The 26,004-nt window shown below is 42.3% G+C and overlaps 1 protein-coding gene across 2 annotated transcripts; it reads left to right on the forward strand.

Moving 5' to 3' along the window:
* The first annotated feature begins 4 nt into the window (after positions 1-4).
* Positions 5-21,024, forward strand: SUPT7L (SPT7 like, STAGA complex subunit gamma). Of its 2 annotated transcripts, XM_067293183.1 has the most exons (5): positions 5-28; positions 495-1,162; positions 8,306-8,630; positions 10,682-10,919; positions 15,258-21,024. In XM_067293183.1, exons 2-5 carry the CDS (start codon positions 750-752, stop codon positions 15,518-15,520), a joined length of 1,239 nt encoding a protein of 412 aa, XP_067149284.1. In that variant the 5' UTR covers positions 5-28; positions 495-749; the 3' UTR covers positions 15,521-21,024. The 2 variants fall into 2 exon arrangements, with proteins under 2 accessions (XP_067149284.1, XP_013799402.1); XM_013943948.2 differs by lacking the exon at positions 5-28 and having other exon boundaries at positions 364-1,162.
* Positions 21,025-26,004: the final 4,980 nt, after the last annotated feature.

A 26,004-nucleotide genomic window follows, 5' to 3' on the forward strand; every position in this document is an offset into this window, starting at 1 on the left:
CACCGCCGGCCCCGGAGGACCGCGGGGGGTGAGTACCGGGGCGCTCAGCACCGGCGCTGCCCCGCCGGCGCAGCCCCGGGCAGGGCAGGGCGGGAGGCGGCAGGGGGAGCGGCGGCGGCGGCGGCGAGCGCGTCCCGCCCTCCCGCGCTGAGGAGCGCCGGCTCCGGGGGAGCCGCTTCTGGCGACGGACCGGGGCCGACTTCCGCCCCGGCGGCGGCGGGTACGGGCGGGCGCGGGCGGGCCGGGGCGCTGCGGGGGGACCTTGCGGCCGCCGGAGTGGGGCGGCCCGGGCGGGCGGGCGGGCGGTCCCGGGGCGAGGGGGCCTGCGGCAGGGCCCTCTCCAGGGGCTGGCGGCCCCGGGTTTCCCCGCACAAGCCGGGCGCGACCCCGGTTCCCCCACCAAACCGGCCGCGCGGGCAGCGCCGAGGGCAGCCCCGCTGCTACGGTGGTGTGGTTACCGGCTCACCGCTGCACCCCTTCCCTTCCCTTCCCAGGAGATGCGGCGATGTAAGCTGTTGAATACGAGCGCTGCATCCCACCACCATCAGGAAAGCTGCGTTTCTTAGTGTGGTGCCACGCGAGAACTTCCCTGGCATTGATTATTTGCTTTATTCAGAGCATCAGCTCAACGCCAGTTCTTGTTACTGTCCAAAACCTATTTTTTCCCCCTGTGACAGGACTCTTGTTGTACTATGATATTTGTTAACCTTGCTCTGGGCCTTTGAGGACCCTACGTTATCTGTATAAAAATGCTGCGCTATTGGGGTGAGATTCCCGTTTCATCTAACCAGGCCAATCGCAGCTCCTTTGACTTGCTTCAGCGTGAGTTTCGTACTGTGGAAGTCCAAGATCCTCCGCTGCATCAGCCGTCTGCGAACAAACCCCGGCCCACGACCATGCTGGACATCCCCTCTGAGCCCTGCAGCCTCACAATTCACACCATTCAGCTCATCCAGCACAACAGGCGGTTACGCAGCCTGATTGCCATGGCTCAGGCCCAAAACCAGCAGCAAGCGGAGGGCATCAAAACGGAAGACAATGAACCTCTGCCATCTTGTCCAGCCTCTCCACCTCTCCCCGATGACCTGCTTCCTCTGGATAGCAAGACCCCAAAAATGCCATTTCAGCTGAGGCACAGTGACCCAGAGAGTGATTTCTACAGGTGTGTTGCTATTTGTGTTTGTTTTTGACTGCAGGAAAGCTGAGTGTTTTTAAATACATGTGGAGTTACATGGATTTCCTTAAGCTGAAGGGACAGAGTGATATGTAAAGATTAAAATAGGCTTAGAAAAGGAGAGATGTGGATTTCTCCTGCCTTGGAAATATGCAAGTTGCTTAAAATAAATGTGTCTTTGTTTCCTGTCTATAAAACGTGGATGTGTTGTGCTGATTGCTGTCTTATTAATGTTGAGCTTAATGTTTGTGAATGGTTTTGCTGACTTCAGTGGTATTTTGTTTTGATAAGGTTAGGATGTGAATTCTTATAGTTAGGTCGCTTATTCATAACTAAATTAGGTTCATTGTAACTGAAAATTTCTAAGATGCGTGTCTAGGTGTTGACTGATTAGTTGTAGCTTCTGAGAAGATGCTTTGATAACTAATACTTGTTAGTTTTTAGTGGCCAAGTGTCTGTGATGCAAAAACTACCCCATTTCACCCTCTTTATTGGTGTTTGGTAGTCTGGTCAGATGTGGCAACGACTGCTGGCAAAGGAAACTCCTGTCTCTCTGACGCCAGCTCCACCAGCCAAGGGTTGGAGAAAATATAAAGGAAGCTTGTGTTGCTTCTTTCTCTGCAGCCAATCTTTGTTTAAGTAGTATTACCATTATTTCCCTGTCTACCCCTCCAACATGCCCTAAATTCACAAGTAGGTATTGCATTTCTTGTAGAATCTCTTGATGCTTCATACGTTGTATGCATTTATTTTCAAGGATAAATCCTCACCCCTCTAACATTCTGTTCTTAGATTAAACAGTGTGCTCCCATGAACATGATGTAGGAGAGAATAATACATTTTAGTTTCGTGAATGTGGAAAACATATATCAAAAAAATATAATTAAATTAGTTTGCCTCCAAGACCTTTAATGACCTGAGGTGGTATAAAATACAGTTTATTGAAAGATGCTGCTTCTGGTGACATAATCTCTCTGAACTGTAGAGCATTGCTTTAGTCCTGCTTTTGGAAGAGCACCATCATTCTTCTTGGAAGGAATAATGTAACTTGTCTAAAGGCATGAAGGGGAATCCAGTCCTGTTAGAACAAAGTCTGAGCCCTGTGATTCCTGCTCTTTTTGGCACTGTGGTTAATAGAACTGAGCCAGTTGTGTGCTGCATGCAGTACTCTGCTCTGTCTTCCCTGTTGGCTTCAGCTTTAACTTTAATTTTCTGTGGCTCTGAGCCATGTTTTGGGATCTGCCTTGTCTTTTTGTTGTCCCTTGCCAGTATCTGGGGTCAGAATAAAGAAATGTTATTTAACAGTCAACCACATCAACCACATGGGGGAGTTTAAGGACTAGATTGCAAAAGCTTGATAGGCAATTTCAAAATGAGGTGTTTTGTGGCTGGCAGAGGGTGACTTTATAATGGACTGCAGTATAGACTCAAATTTAATGTGTGCTTGCTAAACCAAACACATTTATGCTTTTCGAGAAGAAAATTTTCAGATTGCTGTTGTATGTCTTTTCTTACTGTTTTAAGACACTTACATGAATAAGAACAGCAGCTGCAGTTATAGTAACAAAAATAAATTTAAAAGGTTTGCCAGTGCTTGTTCGTAGTGTGTAAAATGATTTAAGGAAGACCATTCTTCCCCTTGATGAAAGATAGTACTTCTTAATTTTATGGTGCCTTCTTATGTGCCATTGCTGGATTTACAGAAATGGACTAAATGGATATTTTAGTTTTGTTTTCTTTGGCAATAACTTGTGTCTCAGAAACTTTGTGTCAATATATTTACACATAAAAAGAAAGGAATATAAGAGCAGCCATTGTGAATCAGACCACAAGTGTCTTTAATATAGTACTCTGTCACGTCTCCTTCTGTTCCCTTGTTTTTCATTTTGATCCTTTGACCTCACATCCTTGTCTTCTATTTCACTGTTGTCCCCTGGATTCATTCCGTTACTCTTCTCATATTTTTTCCTCTTAGCTGCAGCCCCTACTTCCTCATCCCTTTTGAAATAAGGAGGAAACAGAACCTAATTTACTGCTATTTTTCGGTTGTTACTGTCTTTTCAAACCTGAACAATTCTGTACCACCAGCGGATTTAATCAAGACACTGTTCCCCTCCTGCATTTTTTCCAGGCTGTTTATAATTACCTTGGAAAAATCTCTGTCCTGGCACAGATCCCTGCGCAAAGCCCTCAGCTCCATAATGGAGATCTCTACATACTTGCTTGTTGATGCTTCCTGATGTCTTTGGAGGACTCTAGTAGGCTTATGAAGCAGGACTTCCATTTACAAAAGCTGTCTTGACTTTTCCTGAGTGTATCTCATTTACCCATGTGTCTTCTAATTTTGTTCTTAACATTTCTATGAATTTCCTTGATGCAACAGAATATATTAGGCTTCCCAGCCTGCAGTCCTCACATCTCTTCTGAAATCATTAAAAGAAAATGTTTTCACATTTTCTGTCTTCTGGTCCTCATGGACCAAGGCAGTTTAAAGCAGGAGGAAACACACCACAGCTCTTCAGCTGTTTCATCCTTGAATTCCTTTAGTATTCCTAGGTGAATTACCATCTGGTCTTGGTGATTTTTAACTGTTGATGTTACTGTCCTCAAGGTACACAATAAAGGATTATCATTTGGTTTTGGTTGGTGCAGAAACAGAAGGTAAACTTAAAGCATAACTTATGAAGAATGACTAAGGAGCTGCAGACTTACAACTGCTGTTTGAACAGGAGACTCTTACTGTAAAATGGATACTAGCTTTTCCTTCTTCTCTGTTCAGCTTCCTCCAGCTAGCATGGATCTGCCTTGCAAAGAAATCCTATCTACTCGTTATGTGCCTCCCCAGATGCTTTTTCTTGTCTGTATGTGGCTGTTTCTTTAACAGATTTCTCTGCCACTCTCTTCATTTGTGTTCCCGACCACATTAGATATATGCTTTGCACTGAAAGATTATCTGTGAATGAAATTGGGAACTCTCAGTGGGAAGACAGCTCATGGCTTGCGGTTAGGAAATGTCGGTACTGAAGTAGGAAAGCAAGTGTTGGTGGCAGAGTAGGTTTAATGTTGGGAAAGATTTGAAGCAGTGGAAATTACAGCATGCAGAACAAACTTATCTTGCTGGACAGAGCACCTCTGCTTAGCCCTGTAAGCTGTCTGGTGTTCAGTGTTGTCCCACTGGGACCCAATTTATTTTCCAAACATTATCTATTGAGCAGTTTCTATTTATGCCTGTGCAGCCTTCTGTAGATGTATCTGAGATGTCTAAAAAGAGGCTTACTCAGGATGAGGGGGAAAGAGGCCCTTTTTCCAGAAGAAACTTTTATTTTTGAGATAGTGTGCTTATGTTCTTTGATACATTCTGTGACTAGTTTAATCTTGTTTTTCCAATGTTCTCCATTATTTTATTATGCTGTAGAAAATGGCTGTGAAGTGACCTTGTTGCACCTCATTTGGTAGAAATTCGACTCAAAAACATAATGTTTCATAAAACAGACATGTTCATAAAAAAAACAATCCCTCCCTCCATCTGCTGCTAACTTATGCTCACCTATGAGAGAACATAGCACTTCATTACTTCAGTTGAGTGAACCTCAGCTGTTGCTCCTTGTACTGACTTGGCCCAAACATTTCCCCCTAAAGACAGTTGCTCAGGAAATGAACCATGAGATTTCCTTTCCTTTAGGAAAAATAAATAAATAAAAGGCCTTACAAAGGAGGGACTTGGGTGAATGGATTGTGGTGCCTTCGGTGGATGGCTTGTTGTCATGTTAACTGACTGGCACAGAAAATGGGTCTTTTGTGAGTTCTGAAACCTTATTAATCCTGAAAATAAGCCTGATAGGTGTAAACTGGCATATTTGTCCCTGTGTTCCAGTGTGAAGTTCTGCGTGTTGCAGGTTCATTAACAGGAGTGGGAGAAGACTAGCCTTTGGGTTTGATGAATTTGAGGCTTGGCAGGTAGATTTCCCTCTGGAAACATACATAGATGATTTCCTATCATCTAGTGTTGGTGACCCATAAAAATCTAGTTCTCTTGGAAAAGCAAAACTGATGAGTGACAAGTTGCCCAGTGTTTCAGAGCATTTGTGATAAATTTATACTATACCTTCTGTAAAGATTATCATCTCCAAGTCACAGGCCTAGCTGTCAGTCTTGTCAATCTCTGGTAACTGAATCTTAGGGATGCAAGCTCTCTTATTTGCTTGCGACTACATGACACTGATAGTGTGTTAAAAAGGCTTGGTTTTGGATGCTGAATGGGAGCCTTTCAGGAAAGCAGTAAGTGTTGCAGAAAGTGGCCTTCTGCATAATGACAGTATTCATAAGGGTGCTTTTGGAGGTGCTGGGCATTTGGGTGACATCTAAGACCAAGGCTCTCTATCCACGATGGTCAGGAAAAAGAAGAATTTTTCTGGTCCTTCTTGGGAAGGTTTAACAGCTGCTCTCAACTTAAAATGTGTTGTCTATGTCTGTTTCTGTTTGTTTGCACTCTTATTAGGTGGTACCTGAAAGTTAAAGAAGATGAGGACGAAAAAAATATATTCTCATCTGTTGATTTGTATTAACGTTTATAGCAATATTTCAATTTTCCCTGTCTAATCAGGATTTTAATCGCCTTCTCCTATTGTTTATCATGGGAAACGGGAAATCAAGGGAAGAAAAACTAAAAACAAAACAAAACAAAATTGATTGATCTCGCCACAAAAAGAAGTGAGAATTTGGATTTGAGTGCAGTACCTGAAATTTCTTTTCTCTCTGTCTTTAATTGATTAGGCTTCAAGTTGATTATATCTCTTTCAGCATAGTGACTTGGCTGCATTTTAATCTTGGCAATTAGTTTCTTTTCCACTGGGAGTTTAAAACAGATACGACATTCTCTACTGCTTCTGAGCAGTGATATGCATTGCTAAATGGTTGCTGTATTCCAGGTTAGAAGTAGGTGAGTATCCTGCTTGGGTTTGCTGAATTCTGTGCCTTTTTTAGGTTTGGCCATAGTATTTTGCATGAATGGTATTGTGTCAGTAACAGCTGTTTATTTGTTTCTGTATTAATGATTATCAGTTTGGTGGTTTGTGTAACATAAGATGCTCTCAACTGATGATTGCTAGACAGCAGCGAGGTATGTCCTTTATTTGTGTTAAAAAAGAAAAGATTTCCCTTCTCCCCCCCGCCCCCCTCCCCCCCCCCCTTAAAAAGGAAAAATCTCCCTTCTTATATTTTGATGTTTTTTTTTTCTGGAGATCTAACCTCCTTGTTCCAATGTGGTATGAGACATGGCTTTTTGTGAACTTCTGAAATCTGTCACTGGGAGGTGGAGGGGGGAGTTAGGGAGATGTAAAAACAGCATGGATGACACTTTGGTTTATAAGAGAACTGATGATCTTTTAATCATTTTGTCAGAGCACCTGCTGTCTTCTTTCCAAAGTAGTCACATGCCTGAGTAGGAATTGGGATGCGAGTCATTTTCCAGCGATTAATAACTGGGATGAATTGATGACCTGAGATCCACATGATGTTCTTAATACCCCCTTGGTAGTACCATCATCTGCAGCTCTTAATATGGTGTGACTTCCTCCCTCCCCTCCAGTCCCCTTTATTTGAATAAGCAGAAAGTGCTGACCTGGAGTTCTTGAAAATGAAACCCCCTAGGATTTTGGTGCTGGTATGCTCTAAGTTGAACTCTCCAATTTCACTCCTCTGAAATGTTATCATTTTTACTGCTGTGTTTCGGTGGTTTTGTATGGGTCCTCTCTGAGAATCAGAGGGGACTAAGGTTCTGTAATCCAGTTTTTCAGTGAGACTGGAGGGTGCCTGGTGCATGTGTTGTAGAAACAGGGTAGTGGGAATTTTAGCGAGACTGGTGCCTCCTTTTATATAAATCATCGATGCTGTTCCGGTACTGTTTAATCAAGTTTTGTTAATGGAAGAATTATGTGGCGGCACACAAATAGTGTATGGTGTATGGGAAGTGGTGAATTCTCAGGGAGGGTTGTATAAGATGTTAGAAGAAATTGATCAGAAACAAATGAAGGATGAAATTGTTAGCTTAATTCAACCATTGATGCTGAATGAAGTATAAAAAAAAATAAATACCACACTTAGCAAGAAAGGAAACTTGATTTTTGACATCAGCATCTGAAGACAGTGTTACTGACATGGCTAAATAAATTACATACATTTAGTCATGAGTTTAGAAATCTGATTTAAGTATGTTTGCCTTTCAAAGGCCTTGTCTTATCTTCTCTTCTTCCTGTGTGGAATTTCTATTTGTTAACTCATCTTGCTGGAAAATTCAGTTGCCTGACTGTGAGTGAATGATGTTTGAAATGCTCATGTTAGTTGTTCTCTGCCTCTTCTATCCTGGATTGCCACTTCTTAACCGCTTAACAACACAGAAAAGAGGTCACCCAACCCAAGGCTAAGGAATGCTGCTCTAAGGTAGGACCTCTTCAGGCCTCCTAGCAAGGGTTTGTGGTCACTGCTTACATTGCATACTGGGATAATTCTTTCCATTCCATGCCAAGTGACTATTAGAAATGGGGGTAGGGAAATGGTCTTTTTGGCCACAGTGTAGCTTTATGAGGTGAATGTATAAGGGTGTGTATTCAATTTGCTGTTTTTTATGTGCATTTTTTGCATTATAAATTCATATCTTGTCTATCCCAGAAGCCTCTGTACCTGACTATTAGGCCTGTGACATCAGAGATAATAAGGAAGAGAAATGTAACTGAGAGGGGAAATGTTTTGCATTTATGCTATTTAAAATGCTTTTTTTTGTTTTTGTCAAGGTCCCATTTAATTCACATCTCCAGGAGAAAAGCTCTTGGGTGGGAAGGGAGTTGCTTAAGGGTTGAGAAGATTTGCATCCTACATACATGAATCACCCAAGGATTTTTTGCAGCATTAGAAGGGAAAATGAGACGTGGCAGTGCTGATTTTGAGGGAGGGGAAGAAGGGAACGCAGACAAAAGTCTTCTAGATATTATTCCTAGGTAATTGAGAAGCTGTGGAGAACCCCAAACAATTTGCTTTCACTTTCTAGCTCACCTTAGTAATGAGAGTATCTTTTGAACTGGTATCTTTCTCTCAGTTTTTGGAAGGAAGCTATTTTTGTCCTCTCTGTTTTTTTAGAGGAAGAGGAGAGCCTGTGACTGAACTGAGTTGGTCCTCCTGCCGACAGCTTCTCTACCAGTCAATGGCCACCATCCTCGCTCACACAGGCTTTGAGTGCGCCAATGAGAGCGTCCTGGAGACCCTGACAGACATTGCCCATGAGTACTGCTTGAAGTTCACCAAACTGCTACGCTTCGCAGTGGATCGAGAAGCTAGACTTGGGCATACCCCTTTCCCTGATGTCATGGAACAGGTCTTCCATGAAGTGGGCATTGGCAGTGTGCTCTCACTGCAGAAGTTCTGGCAACACCGCATTAAGGATTATCACAGCTACATGCTTCAGGTGAAGAGAACAATAGGGAACTATAAGTGCTAAGAAAAGTAACCCCAGTACAATTGTTTATTCCTCTAGCAAGTCTTGTGTCTTACTGTGGTAAAATAGAGTTAGAAAACCTCTTGGTGAAGGGGAGACATCAAGGCAAGGGGAAAACAGGATTTTTTTTCCACAAAATTGACTAGAAGAGAGAGCCCCTTACTCGTGTCCCCGCTTTGGCTAAGAATGCTGTACTGATGGCCTGCCTGTGCTTAAGAGGAGAGCTCCAATTCATGAATGGCCCAAACAAGAATACCAAGTAGAAGTAAAATCAGTACTGACTGATCAACTGAATTTCTGCTTTGATGTGGCATTTGGCTGCTTAACATTTCAGAAAGCTAATAAGCAGGCAAATAAAAAGTATTTTCTGTGCAGTGGGTTGGTTGGCTTGAGCAAGGGAGTGGTTTAAGCTGTACAGGAGGTTCAGTCTGGTAGAGAGTATAGGGTAGTATTTTACTGCTCTGAGCTGTTAAACAGTTGCTGCCTTCCACTCTAGTGGGGACTGCCTTTCTATGGATAAAGGAGAGGAATTGTTAAATCTCCTTGGAATGAGAGGTGCCATATAAACAATGATTGTAAGAATAAAGAAATAGTTTATTTTGGGCCAGGTATTCTATGAAATTAAACAGGTGCATTTTATTTAAATGATAAAAGACTTTCTGCCCTTTATGGACTCACAGAAACACAGGAATGTGAGGTGAGAATTCTGTTCCTACTCATCAAAAAACAAGGCTTGAATCAAGTAGCTAGTCCATGATCAAAGACAAAATCTGCCATGTCTAATCTTTCCAGGGGTTATGCCTTTCTCCTACTCATGGTATCTGATTGCCAGTTGACTCCTCTTGTAACAGTTTAACTTGTGCTCTTTCTCTTACTGGGCTTGCCACATTGTGACTTACAGAGGTAGTATAAATTGGAGACACCTGCAAATGTATGCAGTATGTAAATCATGATGGATTCTGAGGTTTTACATAAATGACATAATGTCATAAAATGACATAATCAAGATCTGTCCTCACTGAAAACATTTTTGTTCAAAGGGGCTGATTGCATTAGTTGAAAGATACTCTTGCATTAGTCAAAAATTTTTTTTTTAATTTGAAAGGTTATGAAACACTGAGTGTAGTTAGCAGTCCCATCCTGATACCTAGATGTTCTCTGTGCTAGAATTTGGGTTTTCTGCATTGTTCTGCTGATGCAATTAAATTTTGTCCTGCAGCTGGTCATGGTCTAACTCGTTCTGTTCTGCAGGGCTGGGGTCCACAGTAGCCTCTATATTTGGAAGTATGTCTAGAAGGAGGAAATAGTCTTTGCTATTCTTTTTCATTCTTTTTTCTGCTGTTAAAAGCCTCAGGCTTTTCCTGACTACAGTTTCCTGAATGTTGGGATTCAGTGATACGAACAAGCATCTGTTAGAAGCAAGGTTAAATCTGAAATTTTTACTTTTTTAATTGCTTATAGTTGATAAATTTCTAGAAGTAAAGAGCTGTTTCCAAATTGCATTTCTGTATTTGTTTCACTTGTGTGATTGGAGAAAACTTCTACTGTGTTCTTGCTCTGGATCTGACAGAAGGTAACCAGACCTTGCCAGTTGTGACTACAGAAGCTGATGAATATGAGAGCTGCTTGATTTTTAATGCTGGAGTAAATTTGGTACTGGCAAAGACGGGGACAGTCTTGTAGTTAAAACTAAAGGGCAAGGCTGAGGCACTTTGCTTTTGTTTCTCGCTCTGGTTAAATTTCTGGATCTCATCATCCATGAAATAGAGGTGCTCATATTTATCAAGCAAATATGTTAATGAATTAACCCTCTTTTTAAAGTCCCTTGATACAGGATAGAAGGTGTTCTTTAAGGAGGGGAGAATCTTTACTGTGTAGCTGATACCTATTTACTTGAGATGAGGTGAGATGTTAGTAATGTTCTGGGAAGAGAGCACACTGCAGTGTAGCTGCCATCAGAGTTGCTGAAGTCACTCTGAAGTCTTCAGCCTCTTTTTCTCTCCCCCGATGATCTTTCATAGGTTAGCAAGCAGCTCTCAGAAGAGTATGAGAAGATTGTCAATCCTGAAAAGGCAGCAGAAGACACAAAACCTGTGAAGATTAAGGAGGAACCTGTTAGCGATATCACTTTCCCCATAAGTGAGGAGCTAGAAGGAGATCTGGCTTCTGGTGACCAGTCTTTGCCAGTGGGAGTCCTTGGAGCTCAGAGTGAACGCTTCTCTGCCAACTTGGAAGTAGAAGCTTCCCCGCAGGCTTCAGGTAGGTGTTCCCTGCCACTGCTCAAATCAGTCCCTCAGCTATCCATGTGGTCTTGTTTCAGTTTTTAACAGCAGATTTAAATGTGAGGAAGGGGAGGGAGAAGAATGCTTTATTTTTTAGTAAAAATATTAGAGGGTGATGGGGAAACACCCTTACTTAAATTCTAAATATAAAACAAAAAGTCAAAGGTATCAATTATTGGAATTTGTTAAATATTTAACCCAGACAGGGACTGTGAAAAACAGTGTTTCATATGATGTTTATTTTTAGGGGAAGGTGAAAGTGCTTGGGTTTGGTATTGTTGTGAGGTAGACTGTTTTTCTACAGTCTTTATTATTGTTTTGAAAACTGTGGTGTTTTTTGCAGATGTAAGTACTGGGGACTTTTGCCCAGTCTGATGTAACAAAGACAAAAATAACTTTTGGATTTTTTTTTTTTTTAGTTTAAAATAAAAGAAACTGGGTTTTTGTCCTTATTTGTAATAAGGAGGAGAACTGGATTTTTATTTTTTTCAGGTAGCCTGGGATTCTTGTCCAGAGATTCATACTTCTGAAAAGTTGAAGGCCATATTCCTTGTGACAGGAATAAATTCAAGACTCTATATGGTGTAGGCACGGAATGAGTAAGGGAAATAGTAGTGATATTTGTTTCTGTCCTCCATTTTTGGAAGTCATCCTAGTAGCAGCAACCATTGTTTCATGAAAGCTTATGTGAATTAGGTGACTTATATGAATTGGGCTCATGGGACTCTCTCCTATTCTAGATTCTCTCCCCCAAAGCCTGCTACAGGTAGCTGCAGCCATGAAAAGTGAGATGATGAATGAAGTGGTTGGGTTATGGAGACTGCACTCTGTTCCTCAAAGTCATCCTTCTATGTTGGATGTACTGGAGCATACTGGTAGCTAGTATGGGAGAATGTGCTATTGCTGTGCTTGTTCTATATCTATATACAAGTTTTATTCTTTGCACTATTTCGTAGTGCTAAGTTTTATGGAAAATGAAGAAAGCATTCTCTTCCCAAAGATAGTCTGTTTTGATTTTTGTATAGAACCTGCTGAATTCCACCAGTCACTGCAGTAATAAATGTTTCACTTAAAAATCCAGTTAACAACCATGGAGTCTTTTCTCCTATTAACCCTAATCTAAGTACCATTTATATTGAGGGGAGAGTAGACCTCTGAGTCTATGAGTTGTTTTAAAAAATAGAGCATTCTGCTGAGTTTTAAAAAACACAAATCCATCTGACATTTTTTCTGGAAGCTCATATTGTTTTCTGTAGTACTCTGAAATGCGAAGCACTCACAGTTTTGTGGGAGAGGGAATAGCAGACTCCTCTGGCCCATCTGGGGTTGCGAGTGATTCATCTGAAAAGCTTGGTATTAGCATCTACCACTTGAGACCCAGAGGTTAGCTTGCTAGCTGTATATTAAATGCCTCTTGCCTCTCTGATATTGGATTGATGTTTTCTAATTAAGAATACAAGTGCTCTGTTCCCCCCTGAAAATCCCTCTTCGCTTCACAAGAGCCTTTGGAAATCTCATCACTGTAAGAAGTCCCAGTCTAGAGCTGGGCAGGCAGGAAAGAGTGTAATATCACATGGAGTGAGAAAAAGCTGCTGCAATTGGGACACCACCATCTTAAAAATACAAGTGTGAGGTCCATGAGGAGGGCAGCAATGCATCACTGTCTGAGGGCAAAACTGACATTACAACTTTTTATGTTTTTCTTGTGTTTCTGCTTATGCCTGATTGTGGGCTAGCTGCTTAATTTCATTGCAGATGGGGAAATGGAAACAAAATTGGGGATTCTGTTCCTCTACCCAGTAGGATAACGTGAAGATTAGCTCATTTGTAAAGTACTTTGAAGTTAAAGTGCTTTGAAGATGAAATGTCCTGTGTCACTGCGTAAGTAGTGTTAGTCATTAGTGACACTCTCAATGACAGGTGATAGAGCTGAAAGAAATAAGCCTGAGTGATGAAGAACAATTGATGAAAGAAAGAAACAGTAAATTTAGGGGAGAACCTTTGATTATTGTGTAGACTAGGTCTGCAACTTGGTAGAACTGATAGCATGTTAATGATGTGTCCCTTGTCCTTGAGAGGAATACATTCACTCGTAATTAACTTAAAGGGGCCTTTTCATTAAGGTTGCTGGACATCAGCAAGCACTTTCATTCTTGCTTGCTGTCTAACTCCCAAGCTAAGGTGGGCTGTGTTGTCTGCACAAAGATCTCCTAAGCCCTGGTTTGGGGTAAGCTGTTCTGGAAGATTCCTGACTCCTTCATAAGGGAAAGTTCACAGTACAAACGCATGATGGAAGACTTGTTTTCTGTATAATTAATAGTAATAGGGAACTACAATAGGTTTGGCTCAGCACAAGAAGCTTGGTTGTGCTTTCAAACTGTAGCCAAGCCCCTTGAGACAAAAGGTTTGGAAAATTCACTGAAGCTGGTTTCCTTGTTTGTGTTTTATTTTCCATGTGAAATTAACGCTACACTAGAGGGATCAGATTTAAAAGTGAGAGGAAATTTCAAGCTTTATTAATTTCTGGGCTGTTTATGCCCCTCTCAGCAAGATGCCCAATTAGTATCAGTTGCAATAGTAGCATTTTTCTCTCTCTTAAAAACTATAAATAAGCAGATATAATGCAATCTGTAATTACTCCTTTTGGGGATAAAACATTTTCTATTTTCAAGAAGTACACTTCTGTATTCTTGTACATAAAATTCTCAATCTGCTCAGATTGCACACTAGTCTAAAACTAGGAAAAAAAAGTATCACAGACTGTAACGCTGGTGTGGACTGGCAAATCTGCCATTGTGGAGTTAATTAAAATGGGAAGGTTCATTTTATTTGCCTGTTTAGCCAACTATGTGATAGCAACTTATAATTGCTGCTGATCTGAGTTAGGTTTGAACAAGTGACAGAGGAATTAAGTTTGTGGTGTATATTTTGAACTATTTTGATTTCTGAGAAGCAGTTGGGTTTGGTATTTGTTGTTTGAGTCAACTTAATTCTGTGGATATCCTGCCTCAGGTCTGTTAGTTCTGGCTAGAATCAGGGGGAAGAGAGAGCATAGAAATGACACAGTGAGCAAAGATTTGGTAGATCATTAATTGAGCCTTCACAGACTTCTTAAAAGTGTCTGTGGTTCAAGATTTCAAGTTATTATCACTTTTTAATGTTATGGCACTATTAAAAAGCCCTAAGTCCGTTCAGAGTCTTACAATGCAAGATGCCCCACAAACATAAAAGACTGTAGTTTTATCTTGACTAAACTGTCTTGCAGTGTTTTTGATAGGGTTAAATGCATGAAATGAGTTCAATGAGAGAGCAGGGAAGAGCAGGTGGGAGGATGATAGCAATCAAAGGAAGATCATGCAATTAATCTAGATGAAAGGTTTGATAGTTCTGAATGTGTTTTAATATAATTGTTCTAATCAGTCATTTTTAAAAATCCATGTGATTCCCTGGACTCTTCAACTCCCTTCTTTGTAAACATCACCTGGGATTCACCATCTAGTTGTTCTTTTGTTTTGTTTTGTTCCCCCTGCCCCTCCCCGATTCCCTTCGCTGGCATGGCTAGTTCCATTAAATTAATGTGCAGTCTATTCCTGTGGCAAACTGTCCTGTGATAACGGCCTATCTCCCAGCCAGGTGTCCGCTCTCTGTAAGATTGAGCCAAGAGGGTTTCCTTCCGTTCTGCAGAAGGACGGGATGAGATCTGTAGGTGTCAAGTACAAGAAGGCAGGCAATCTGATGACTGACTGACTGAGCAGTTCTCACGTCCCTGTGTCCCCATGCTGAAAGTTGTATTTGAGTTCTGTGCCCTCTCAATTCACCTCCTCTGCAAAACTGCAAGAAGTCCACTGTGGCTGACATCTTAGAGGGGATTCCTGACCTCATCATCAGAGATAACTTAAGTCTTGCTTGTGCAGGGTGTAGTCTGTGTACTGTTGGCATATTCATTGCTGCTGAGACACTCCTTCCTGGAGAATGATGGGGGTTCTTTAGGTTGTTTCTCATGGAGAAAACCACATAGTAGACTGCTGTGAAAGGATAGTGCCAAATTTTTTAAAGAATCAATTACTGAGCTACTTAAAAAAAAAAAAAAAAAGCCCACCAACAGACTACTTATTTATTGTTTCACACTGGTTGTTGGGGGTTTTTTGTTTTGTTTTTTTTTTCCCCAGATAGACTGTTCACCTGTTCAAAGATTACTTCACCTGTAGCTTTGCTTTTGTTCGTTCTTTACCAGTGCTGCTGTCCCTTGCACCCACTTGCCATTTGTAATTTATCCTTCTACTCTGTGACTACTGTGTGCTTTTTCTCTCTCCAGGGGCTGAGGTGAATGCTTCCCCTCTCTGGACCTTGGCTCAGGTGAAAATGGAGCCACAGGAAAATGAGGAGGGCAATGTACCTGGGCACGGGGTCCTAAGCAGTGATGTCTTTGAGGAGCCCATGTCAGGCATGAGTGAAGCTGGGATGCCACACAGCCCCAATGGCTCTGAGAGCAGCTACGGTTCTCATTCTGCTGACAGTCTGATGGGCTCCTCACCTGTCTTCAACCAGCGCTGCAAGAAAAAGATGAAGAAGATGTGAAAAAAAAAAGAGGGCCTTTTTATTTAGTCCTGATGCTGTGTAATGAAGACTTGAAATGAGCCAAGAGAGTACTGTGATGGCTATGATACGTGAACAAGGCTGGCCCTGGTGTCTGAGGGACCTTGCATGATATTATTATGAGGTTTGATGTGTAGTGACCTTCACCTCCACTCTTTGTCGGCTTCTGTGCTCCGTCCTGACTCATGAGATTGAAGATCACTCTATACATTTGTTGGTGTCATGGCTTGCTTGGATGAATGAGGAAGTTACCAGTGAAAAGTAGTTGTGAAGAGATTTGCTAAGTCATAAAATCAATGAATAATATGGGTTGGAAGGGACCTTCTGTGGTGTCTAGTCCAACCTTCTGATTGAAGCAGGACTGATTAGAAGAGGTTGCTCAGGGCCTTGTTCAGTTGAGATTTGAATATCTCCAAGAATGGAGATCGCAGACCTCTTCGGGCAACATTTTCCAATATTTGATCACAATAAGAAAAAAACAATTCTGACATCTGTTTGGAATTTCCCATGTTCCAGTTTGTGTCTGTTGCCTCTTGTTCTATCACTGTTCACCTCCAAGAAGAGTCTGACTCCATCTTCTCTAACCTGCCCATTAGGTAGTTGTAAACAGCAAGAAGATCTCCCTTTAGCCTTTTCTTAAGGCTTATGGAAACCCAGCTCCCTCAGCCTCTCCTTGCACATCCTGTGCTCCAGCTTTGTGACCATCTTGGTGGCCTTCCCTTGGACTTCCTTCAGTAGGTCAGAGCCCTTCTTGTAAGGGGGAGCACATAAGTGGACACAGTTCTCCAGACATGGTATCACAAGTGCCGAATAGAGAGGAATAATAATTTCCCTCAACTTACTGGTTACACTCTTGCTAACACAGCTTCCTATACATTTGGCTTTTGTTGTCACAAGCGCATGCTGCTGACTCCTATCTGACTTGTCCACCAGGACCCTAGGTCCTTTTCTGCAAAGCTGCTTTCTAGCAGTCAGTGTCCTGCATGTAGCATTTTATGGGGTTTTTCCATCCCAGGTGCTGGAATTTGGAGATTGCATTTGCCTTTGCTGAACTTCATGAGATTCCTGTGAGTCCATTTCTGCAGCCTGTTTTGGTCCTTCTGAATAGCAGCCCTGTCCTCCAGCATTTTTACATATTTACCCTCCAAACTGGTGTGATCCGTAAACTTGCTGAGAGTGTACACCATCCCATTGTCCTAGTCATTAGTAAAGACCTGAATATTAAAGTATTGATCACTGAGGGATGCTACTAATTCCTGACCATCAGTTGGACTTTAGATATATCTTGCTTTCATATGCTTGGAAATGGTTTCTAGGAGGATTTGCTCCAAAGCCTTCCCAGGGGCTGAGGTTAACCTGACCAGCATGTAGCTCCCTGGATACTTTTTCTTTCCCTTTTTGAAGATGGGTGTGACATTTGTCTTTTCCTAGTCATCCAGGAGCCTTTGCTGATCGTGATGACCTTTCAAAGATGCTAGAGAATGGCTTACAGTGTCATCAGCCAGCTCTTTTAGCGCCTTCGGATGCCTCCTGTCTGGCTGTATGGATGTGTGTATGTCCAGTTGACTTAAGTTCTTGTCAGTTCAGTCTTCCTCTATTGTAGGTGATGTTTCATTCCTACACCCTAGTAGGCCAAGGGACCTGAGAGGCCTGAAGGCCAACATTATCAGTGAAAACAGAGGCAAAAAAGGTGTTGAATACATCAGCCATAAAATACAAAGTGCATCCTTTGTCACTAGGTTCCCTGCACCATCGAACAATAAACCCTCCTTTTCCTTAGCTTTTTTTTTGCTGCCAGTGTACTTACAGAAGCCCTTCTTGTTCTTCACATGTCTTGCTGGTTTCAACTCTAGCTAAGCTTGGCTTTCCTAAGCCAAGCTGTCCTTGCATGCTTGGGCAGTGTCTCTATATTCCTCCTGGTCAGCCCATTCTAACATCCACCTCTGTGTACTTTTTTTCTGTGTGTTTGAGTTCAGTCAGGAGTTCCTTGTTCATCTATGCTGGCCTTCTGTCACACCTGTTTGACTTTCTGCTCAAAATGGACCATTCTTGTACTTTGAGAAAGTTGTCTTTGAAAATCAGCCAGCACTTCTGGTCCTTGTTAGAAGGCCAGAGTAATCCCCCAAGAGATACTGTCACGAAGATCCATGAATAAGCCAAAATCTGCCCTCCTGAAGCCTAGAATTTGTCTTGTTCACTTTTCTCAGCATTTTAAACACCACAATCCCATGTTTGCTGCAGCCAAGACGTTCACATTCTCAAGCAATTCATCCTTGTTAGTAACAAGTGCAGTAGAGCTTAGTCCCTAGTCTGTTTGTTGATCTTCTGATCAGAGAAGTTGATGGCCAGCTGTTCAAAGTAGGATTTTCCAGAGAGAAAGAAACAGTTTTTACTGTTACTTAGAGCTGATGCTGACAATGAAAACTTTTTCTTCATTCCATGGGATTGAGTGCAGCAGCTTCAGGCTAGCTGAGTTTTCCTATTCAGTCTCTATCTTGACAACTTAGTTTGAAAGAGAATCTATTTTGTTGCTTGTTTTTATGGCCCAGCTGACTGATGACAATTTTTTTGTTCTGCACAATCCTCAGTTGATCAGCTCAGTCTTTAACTTGATTCAGTGAGTATCTCTCAAAAAAACTAGAATGAACACGAATCAAGAATGAACAGCCACTTAAAAAGGCTCTGTACCTATAACCCATTGGGATGTTTGAGGGAGATTTACCGAGCCTCCCATTTGTCCTTAAAATTGCAAGTTTATCTTTGGAAAGAATGAGCTCCAGGCATAGTATTTTTTTTGTTTCTGTATAGCATGCCTAGTCTTAATTCTTATCTTCCTGACTGTATTTCTCTTCCACTTTAGAGGAATTTTATATTTGGCTTCTGTTTCTATATGTTTAATAAGATTGAGTGACCACAGGCTTTTATGGATACTAGAGTTAAAATTGCACTTCACAGTTTTAAAGGTTCCTCCTGGGACCTAAATTCTAGCCATTTGAAGCGTAGTTAGTTAGATCAGAGGACTGGTGTATAAGGAAATCTTTAGTTTGATCCCTCTGAGTTAATATTAGTCAAGCTGCAGCCTCCCTGTTTGTTTCCTCAGCTGTAAAAAGACAATAGTACTATTTGCCTCTTAGAAATCTGTTTGAGATTTAGTTAATATTAAAAACAAAACAACCCAACACTTTGATCCTTTGGAGAGTATTATGATAACTATAAGCTTTCCTTCCATTTGGATTGTTGCTGCTACTGGATTTAAGCAAAACTACTCAGCGTAAAGAAGTGCGGCACAATTATGCTATGCAATTGCTATGGTATAATGCAGGTAGTTTAGGTGGGGTCATCTCATTTGGATGTCTGCATCTGAATTTGTTGCTCTGGGCCCCATTTGTAGTTGAAGAGAAATAGTCATTTTTAGGACACCATTCATCTGGCCCTGAAGTAGAAGTCTAAAACAAGTCAGATGAATGGTGTTTTAGAAGTGCCCATTTTTTTCATTGTCCATAAAGTGAGTTCAACCTCACTAGCTTAGGTGAAGACTTCCACAGCATCAGTATGAGTTAAGTGACCAGACTTTAGCCCTTCCTGTTCAGGAATTGGAAGAAATTTCCCTTGCTGGGCAGATGTTTTTCCTCTTCTTTTACGCGTTGAGTTGTGCTTTCCATAGAAATTGCAGTACTGAGCTAAATGTAGACTGCCCATCGGATCTAAAACAACAGATCCAGTGTTCTCGGCAACACAGAGAATTTATCTGACTGGGGACTCAAGGCTCAGCCTGCTTTCGGTCTTGTGTCTATCTTTGATATTGTATGAGAACACCTGTAATCAGGCCTTGTAGCGTGTGTGCTTTGCCAGACTGTTGTAGTAAAGTATTTGTGAGGCCAGGATACCTAAGGAGAGTCCCCTGTGCCACTGCCAGGAGCTAGACGACAGAGTGGCTGCTGCCAGCATCACTAGCTCATTTGCAAGACTTGGAATAGGCTAAGAATGAAAATCTGCTGCTCTCCAGGGCTTTTGTTAAACCTCTTAAGTCTCAATCTTAAGTGCTTTCTTTATATTGCTCAAGTACAGATGCTCTGTCTTACTTTAATCATGCCTTTGTATTTCACGTCCCCTTTTCCACACCCATTTCACCCTGTAACACACACGCTGCAACAAGCCAAGCCTGAGTGCTTCAAGTATATTTAAATACAGTGGAAATTCACCCTCTATTGATTCTACTGTGTCGTTGCAGTGTAAGAGAGATGTGTTATTGATTCTTTTTAGGAGGCTTGTTTATGCAGAGAGATTAGAAATGCATCAGCTTAGCTTGTACATTTAAAAAATGATGGCAGAGTAAAATCTCTACCTCCTGTTCCCCATTATGATAAGTGTTGCTTCTGACATTTGTGTGCTTGAAACTTCTTTTTGTGCATGTGGAAGCTTTACCTTCTGGGTGAGCCTTTCCCCACCAAACATTTATATCCCTTAGATTTACAGTAGCATTTATCATCCATGAAATAGTGAAACTTCAAGTCTAGCTCAGTAGGTCAGATACAGACAATATACTCTTCTGAGGAATCAAGTAAGATTTTACTAGGTGTTAATGCAGCCTTGGGCAGCTATTGAGGAGTTCATTGACCATGTAACTCAAATTTTAGATTATAGTGAGATTATGCAGTTAGTTAGAGTGAAACCCTGCTCTTGCAGTGGTTGTTTTTTGATGGCTGCTGGTAAAGGGCTGTGCTGACTCACCCTCTTCAGTAGTCTGTAGTTTTGTTGGTTGTCTCATCTTTCTGTCTTCTCTTTCCAAAGGTGAGTGGATGGCAAATTGGAATATTGAGCTTTGACAATGTCCATATTGGCACGTCCAGTGGCATTGATGTCTTCAGGGATTTATTTTGTCCTGAATGAAATTGGTAGGAGCTTTGATATCAACATGGAGAGCAAGATCTGTGAATTACTAGGCTTGTAAATTATTTTGCACGGGAATCGTACGGGATTGTATATGAGCGATCGCCACTGTTTGCCTTTAGAAATATCTTCTCTTTATTCCTTTTGAAGAGTTTTGCCTGGCATCCAACAAGGGTCACTGTAAACATCAGTGTAACAACTTCGGTACACAGCTGTATGTCAAACTCTGCTACCTTGTGATTTAATTCCAAGACCATCCATACTACCTTGAATATGCATGATGCTGTGTAGAAAAAGAGATGCTTCCTGAATAGAAGTTTACAATTGAAAAAGAAAATGGGAAAATAAGATTAGGTAGTGTAGGTGAGGCCAGTCTGATTATGTGCTTAATTCTGAGACTAATGCACGTTATGTGTGAAGGATATTTTATTTAAAAAAATATTTTTTACACACTCATCAATGGAATATGTAACTCTGCCTGTGTTTATAGGGAGCAAAATTGCTTGGAAATATTTCAGGGTTTTTATTTTCTTTCTCTCCTGGAGAGAGCTTATTTGTAATTTGTAAGATAATAAAACCATCTCTAGAAATCAAAATCCTAAAGGTGTTGTGTGGACTTTTTTGTTTGCTTTGAAGAAGGGTGTGGTGAACACAAGGCCCGTTCTTGGAGTTCTGTCTACTCTTGCATGGAATTTGGAGTATGCCTTTTGCAGGTCTGAGCAAGGTACTGAGATACCTCAGTGAAGAGACAAGGGATGTTTTATTCCAGGATGTGGCCAGAGAAACTGGAAGTCTTATTTTTCATTGGTGTCAGAGGGAGGAGAGGAAAGGGTGGTAGTGCTAGTGAGCCCCAGCAATGATACTAGTACCACAGTGCTGGTATTGGCATTCATCTAGCTTAAACAATTTGTTATTTCTGAAGCACTACTGTTTATATTGTAAGACTACGCAGGAGCCCTGTTCCAAGCATTGTGATTTGCTCTCGTAGGTGCTAGCCTGCTTATTCTACGTAATGCTTTTTTATTAGGGACTGCTTTACACTGCAATGAATGCAAAACAGAATATTTTCCCCTCTGCATGTCATAATAGAGCTGAGGAATGATGTTTCACACTTGAAAGCCCTGCCAAACAGTTGAAAATAGCACCTCATGAATGAAGATATAGGCCTCTGTTACTTGGCCAGGAGAGAGGAAACAGTAATAGTACCTCCCATCACCTCTTTACCTGGGAGCAGTCTGTCCATACAACTGCTGTCCACTGAAGCATATACTAATGAATTAATTTACCAGTCAGGGTGAACTTTCCACAACGCTGACAGGGTCTGGAGGAGGAGCATAGTAATCACCAATCCAGATTACATCCCACTAGACTGAGTGTGAGCCTACTTGCATCCCAGTTTTTCTTCCTTCAACTCCAGGAATTGAAGGGCCTGTGCTTTATAATCTCTGTACTGCAGCCAGTACACTTCTAGTGATCTACTGAGTGATGGAAAATATTCTCAGTGGGAAGAATGATCCATGTTGTGGTCCTATGGAAATCAACAGGAGTTTGACTACAGCCTTTTCAGTACGATGTTTGATTAGATTTATAGCACAAGCCAAGTTTTTCTCCCTGAAAAGCTGGGTTTGCTTATAAACATCTGGGAAGAGGTCCCCATTTTCCCCCTTAAAATGTTCTCCTGTGTGTTCTGCCATCCTGTTGGGTAGCAGTTTGGGTACTGTCTGAGGCATGCAGATGGCCAAAGGTCCCTGCAGTCATTAAGAGGGGAGCCTTAGATTTCAACCATGGGTCTGAACGGGAGGTGTGGTGCTCTGTTCTGTAATCTGCACCTCAGCATCAGCTCTGGAAAGGGCCTTTCTCTGGGTGCCAAAGCAAAAGCGTAAGGGATCGGCTCCATTTCAGACTGTGCTGCGGTAGCCTTGAATAGGCAGGCTGCTGCAAAGCAGAGCGTTTGATAAGCGAGATCCCAGTGCGGGAACCGTGCTTCCTGGGGTCGGCTCGTGAGCTCTCTTGTGCCTCTGATTTTTGCTCCTGTGCCCTGCTGCAAATGCAGGGGGGGCTGGTGGGTCCCCAGGGCCTGTGGCGGGCTGGCCGCATGGTGGTGCTGGCCGCACGCAGCTGAGGGGGGCTGCCAGCCGGGGGGACGCTGCAGCCCAGGAAGGGCTTTCTGCAGCTGCAAAAGCAAACCCTCCCCTCCCCCGCCAAACCCCAAACCATGCCGTTTTCAGTACGTCTTTTATTTTGGAGATTAGAATCGCCTCCGTTTGTTGCTATGGAAACGCTCGAATGAAAGAAAATGACCTCATTACAATTTATGATGAAGTCTCCCTTGGGGCTGGCTTGGTGCCCCAGTGCCCTTGCTGCGAGGGGCTCCGCTGCTGGGAGATTGGGGCAGGGGGGGCACCTGGCCCTGGTGTGGGTGTCTCTGTGTGTGTTTGGGGGGGGGGACGACAAAGTGATAGCCCCTTTTGCACTCCTACCCAGCTATTTGCAGTGCTTTTGGGCCTGTTGGCTCAGTGGGCCAGACACAGCCCGTGCTGGTGAACCAGCCTTTCCGGTTGGAAATCGGCTTGGGGACTGTGGCTGCTTCTGCGCCAGGGCTACACATGCTGTTGCTCCGTCAGGGTCACTGCAATAGGCAACTGGGCCCCGTTGGTGAGCTGGAAGAGTGGTTGGATGTTGTGAGCGGTATTTCTTGCTTCTGGTGTCTGTCAGGGCCCTGGCATCCACCCTGAGTGCTTTTCCCTCAGATCTTGGATGCTCTGATCCCACACCATTTCTGTAGTTCTGCCTCGCTCTCAGCTTTGTGCCCCATCCAAACATCCTGCTGCCTCCACTCATCCTATGCCACTCCTTTATCTAGGTTTGCCCATGATCCCTCCTTCTACCCATGTCCTTCATTTTCCTCTCCAAGTCCTGCCAGCATTTCCATGCTCCTACTGTCTGCTGTATACTGTCGCTGTCTGTCTCAAATCAGAAAGCTGACTTAGGAAGCATGTTTTTCTTCAAGTGAAAAAAATCTGGTAAGATTATTCATCTTAGTTTTTGCCAAAGTTTTCTTATGTTTTGGTGGAGGGGAGAAAAATTGGAACTTGGAATACTTTGAAAGAAGGATGCTCTCTAAAAGGGCTAAATGTGGCTGTGAAGAGACTCCTGGGAGGAGACCTGCCACCCCTTGTTAAGAGCATTATAGAGTCCCCTGGGCTAATCTGTCCCCTTGCCCATGGAGTCCATCCTCCTGTGAGGCAAGGCAGAGGTGGGACACTGAACTGTGGGGAAACTGTGAATTTTTGGTTCATGTGCTGAGATAATCTGAGCTGTTGTTACTGTAGAGCAAGTGCTAATGACTTTACACTCCTCTGAGAGGCTGTGGAGATTGGTGAGAATTGAGCAGCTATTGCTTTCCTCTGGTGTAACACTGATGGCTCTTCTCAGCTGCTCTTTTCTGTTGCTACTGGACGAACAGGTGCCCCAGCACAGAAGGAGTGCTGGGTCCCAGGTCCAAGGTGCAGCTCCTCCATGTCTGATGCACCCAAGCCAAAGGAGGGCAGGAGGCAGGGCTTGCACCGTAAGAGAAGAGCAGGCAGGGGGGTGCTGCTGTAGCCTGAGCGGGGGCATGGAGCACGTACTGGGGTCTGTGAAAAGATGGGGTCTCCCCAGTAACCCTTGGAGATCCTGTACTGCTGGATCTTCAGATTGTCTTTGGGATCTGAGGAAATAAAACAGGCAACTTATCCTCTCAACCGGGTAAGCTGGATACCACGCAGCCCTTGCAGACTGAAGATTAGTTCAGATCTCAGAGGGAGTTCGATCTGGGGGCAGACAACTTTTCCTTACTGCTCCAATTGGCAGTTTCTTTTTAGGCAAAACTCACCAGAAAAGAGCTGCTTAACAGAAAACAAACCCTTCTGACTGCCTCTGCACCCTCCCCCCCCCCTTTCATTAAATGAAAGGGCATATTTTATAACCAAAGACCAATTCTCTCATTGGCTATTGCTCTGGAAAATGTCTCCCTTTCGAAGCCATTCCTCTAGTGTCCCTTCAAAGAGCGTAGGGCAGCAGGCAGTGTCAACTCAGTTCTGGTTTTGGGCAAAGAAAGATTTTGACGTGGAAGGAGAGCAAGGTGTATGACCTGTGCATGCAGGGTGGGAGTTTGTACGTGACCCTGTCTGTTACCCAGCATTGCTGAATACATTTATTAAAATGTAACCTTATGAAAGATTTTTCAAATTACAGAAGCTTGCCCTTTCTTGGTATGATTTTGAGTGGAGTGTGAAAAAGGCTGGAAAAATGATAGTGTTTGTAAATCTAACAAAAACAAACAAGCAAGAAAAACAGTTTTTATTGTTTTTGTTATATTTTCCAATCATGGAGCAGCCACAATGTTGGTTTTGGTGTTGCTGATCTTGCTGGAGGAAATTTGATGTGCTTGGTAAATGTCACCTGTCTGCTACTGTTGCAGCTCTTTTGAAGACAGTGATGGTGAATGTTTAGTGAAAATATTTTTATTTTTCTGCAGTGCCCAGTAGCGAATGAACGTAAATGAATGTAAGCAGACCAGTTTAACACTCTCCATCTTCCCCCATTGTCATTTTTGACTCTTGTAATACCATAATTTTGCAATTATTCTAGTCAATATAAACTCTTCTATTGTACAGCAATCCTGAATTTCTCAAATAAAGAAAAGAAGCCAGGAAGCCAACTGATGGTAACTCTCAATGCCTAAAGAAAATAACATGAAACAATTCTAACCTAAAAAGCTTAGTAACTAAAAACTTCTTTTGAGACTTCCTCATACCCAATAAAGCAGCAAAGGCACACGTCCATTTCCCAGCTTCATTGATGGTCACATTGAAAGTAAGCTGCATTTATATTTTGGTATCTGAATGTAATCTGTGATATGGCTGAGATGTCACAGTCCTACTAACTATTGGTGCCCTATAACACAGTGTATTTTTAAATAGTCAGGTAGAATAAAATATAATTGTCTATTGAATGGATTTTACTGTAGAAAAGAGTGAGTAAACCAGCTATATCTCAATATATCCAAATCTTTCACCATGACTTCAAAGAAACTGGAGAAATTAAATGAATAAAAAGATGTTCTCCTTTATGTATTCAGATCCTCTAGCCTAAAGCTCAGAGACTTTGCTGCACTCATTTCCAGTCTTCAAAAAAATGAGCTTTGCACAACAGATCAGTGGGAGCTCTACAGCTCCTACCAGTGTGATTTCTTTTCCTCTTTTCTCAGTCTTGCAATTCTGTTTGCATTTTCAGTTTTGATAAGCTGCATTCTTCTTGGGCTGGATGAAAACTGTACTTCCAAAATTAATTCCCCCTTATAAGGTATCTAATTAGACAGAATCACCCCTACAAAGGGTACTAACTAATGGCCCAATCCTGCTGAGCACTCCTGAAACAAGTGGGAATTGAAGATGCCTGGCCTTGCAATTGCAGGCTGTAACAAAGGTTGCTTGCTGCCCTGGCACAATACCCTTATGCACAGAATCTCTGTTAACTCTAATTCATAAATTCTTCACGAGACTGGTATCTTCCAAAGTCTTAAGTAAATTTCA

Source organism: Apteryx mantelli, chromosome 3 (assembly GCF_036417845.1).
Source record: "Apteryx mantelli isolate bAptMan1 chromosome 3, bAptMan1.hap1, whole genome shotgun sequence".
Classification (NCBI taxonomy): domain Eukaryota; kingdom Metazoa; phylum Chordata; class Aves; order Apterygiformes; family Apterygidae; genus Apteryx; species Apteryx mantelli.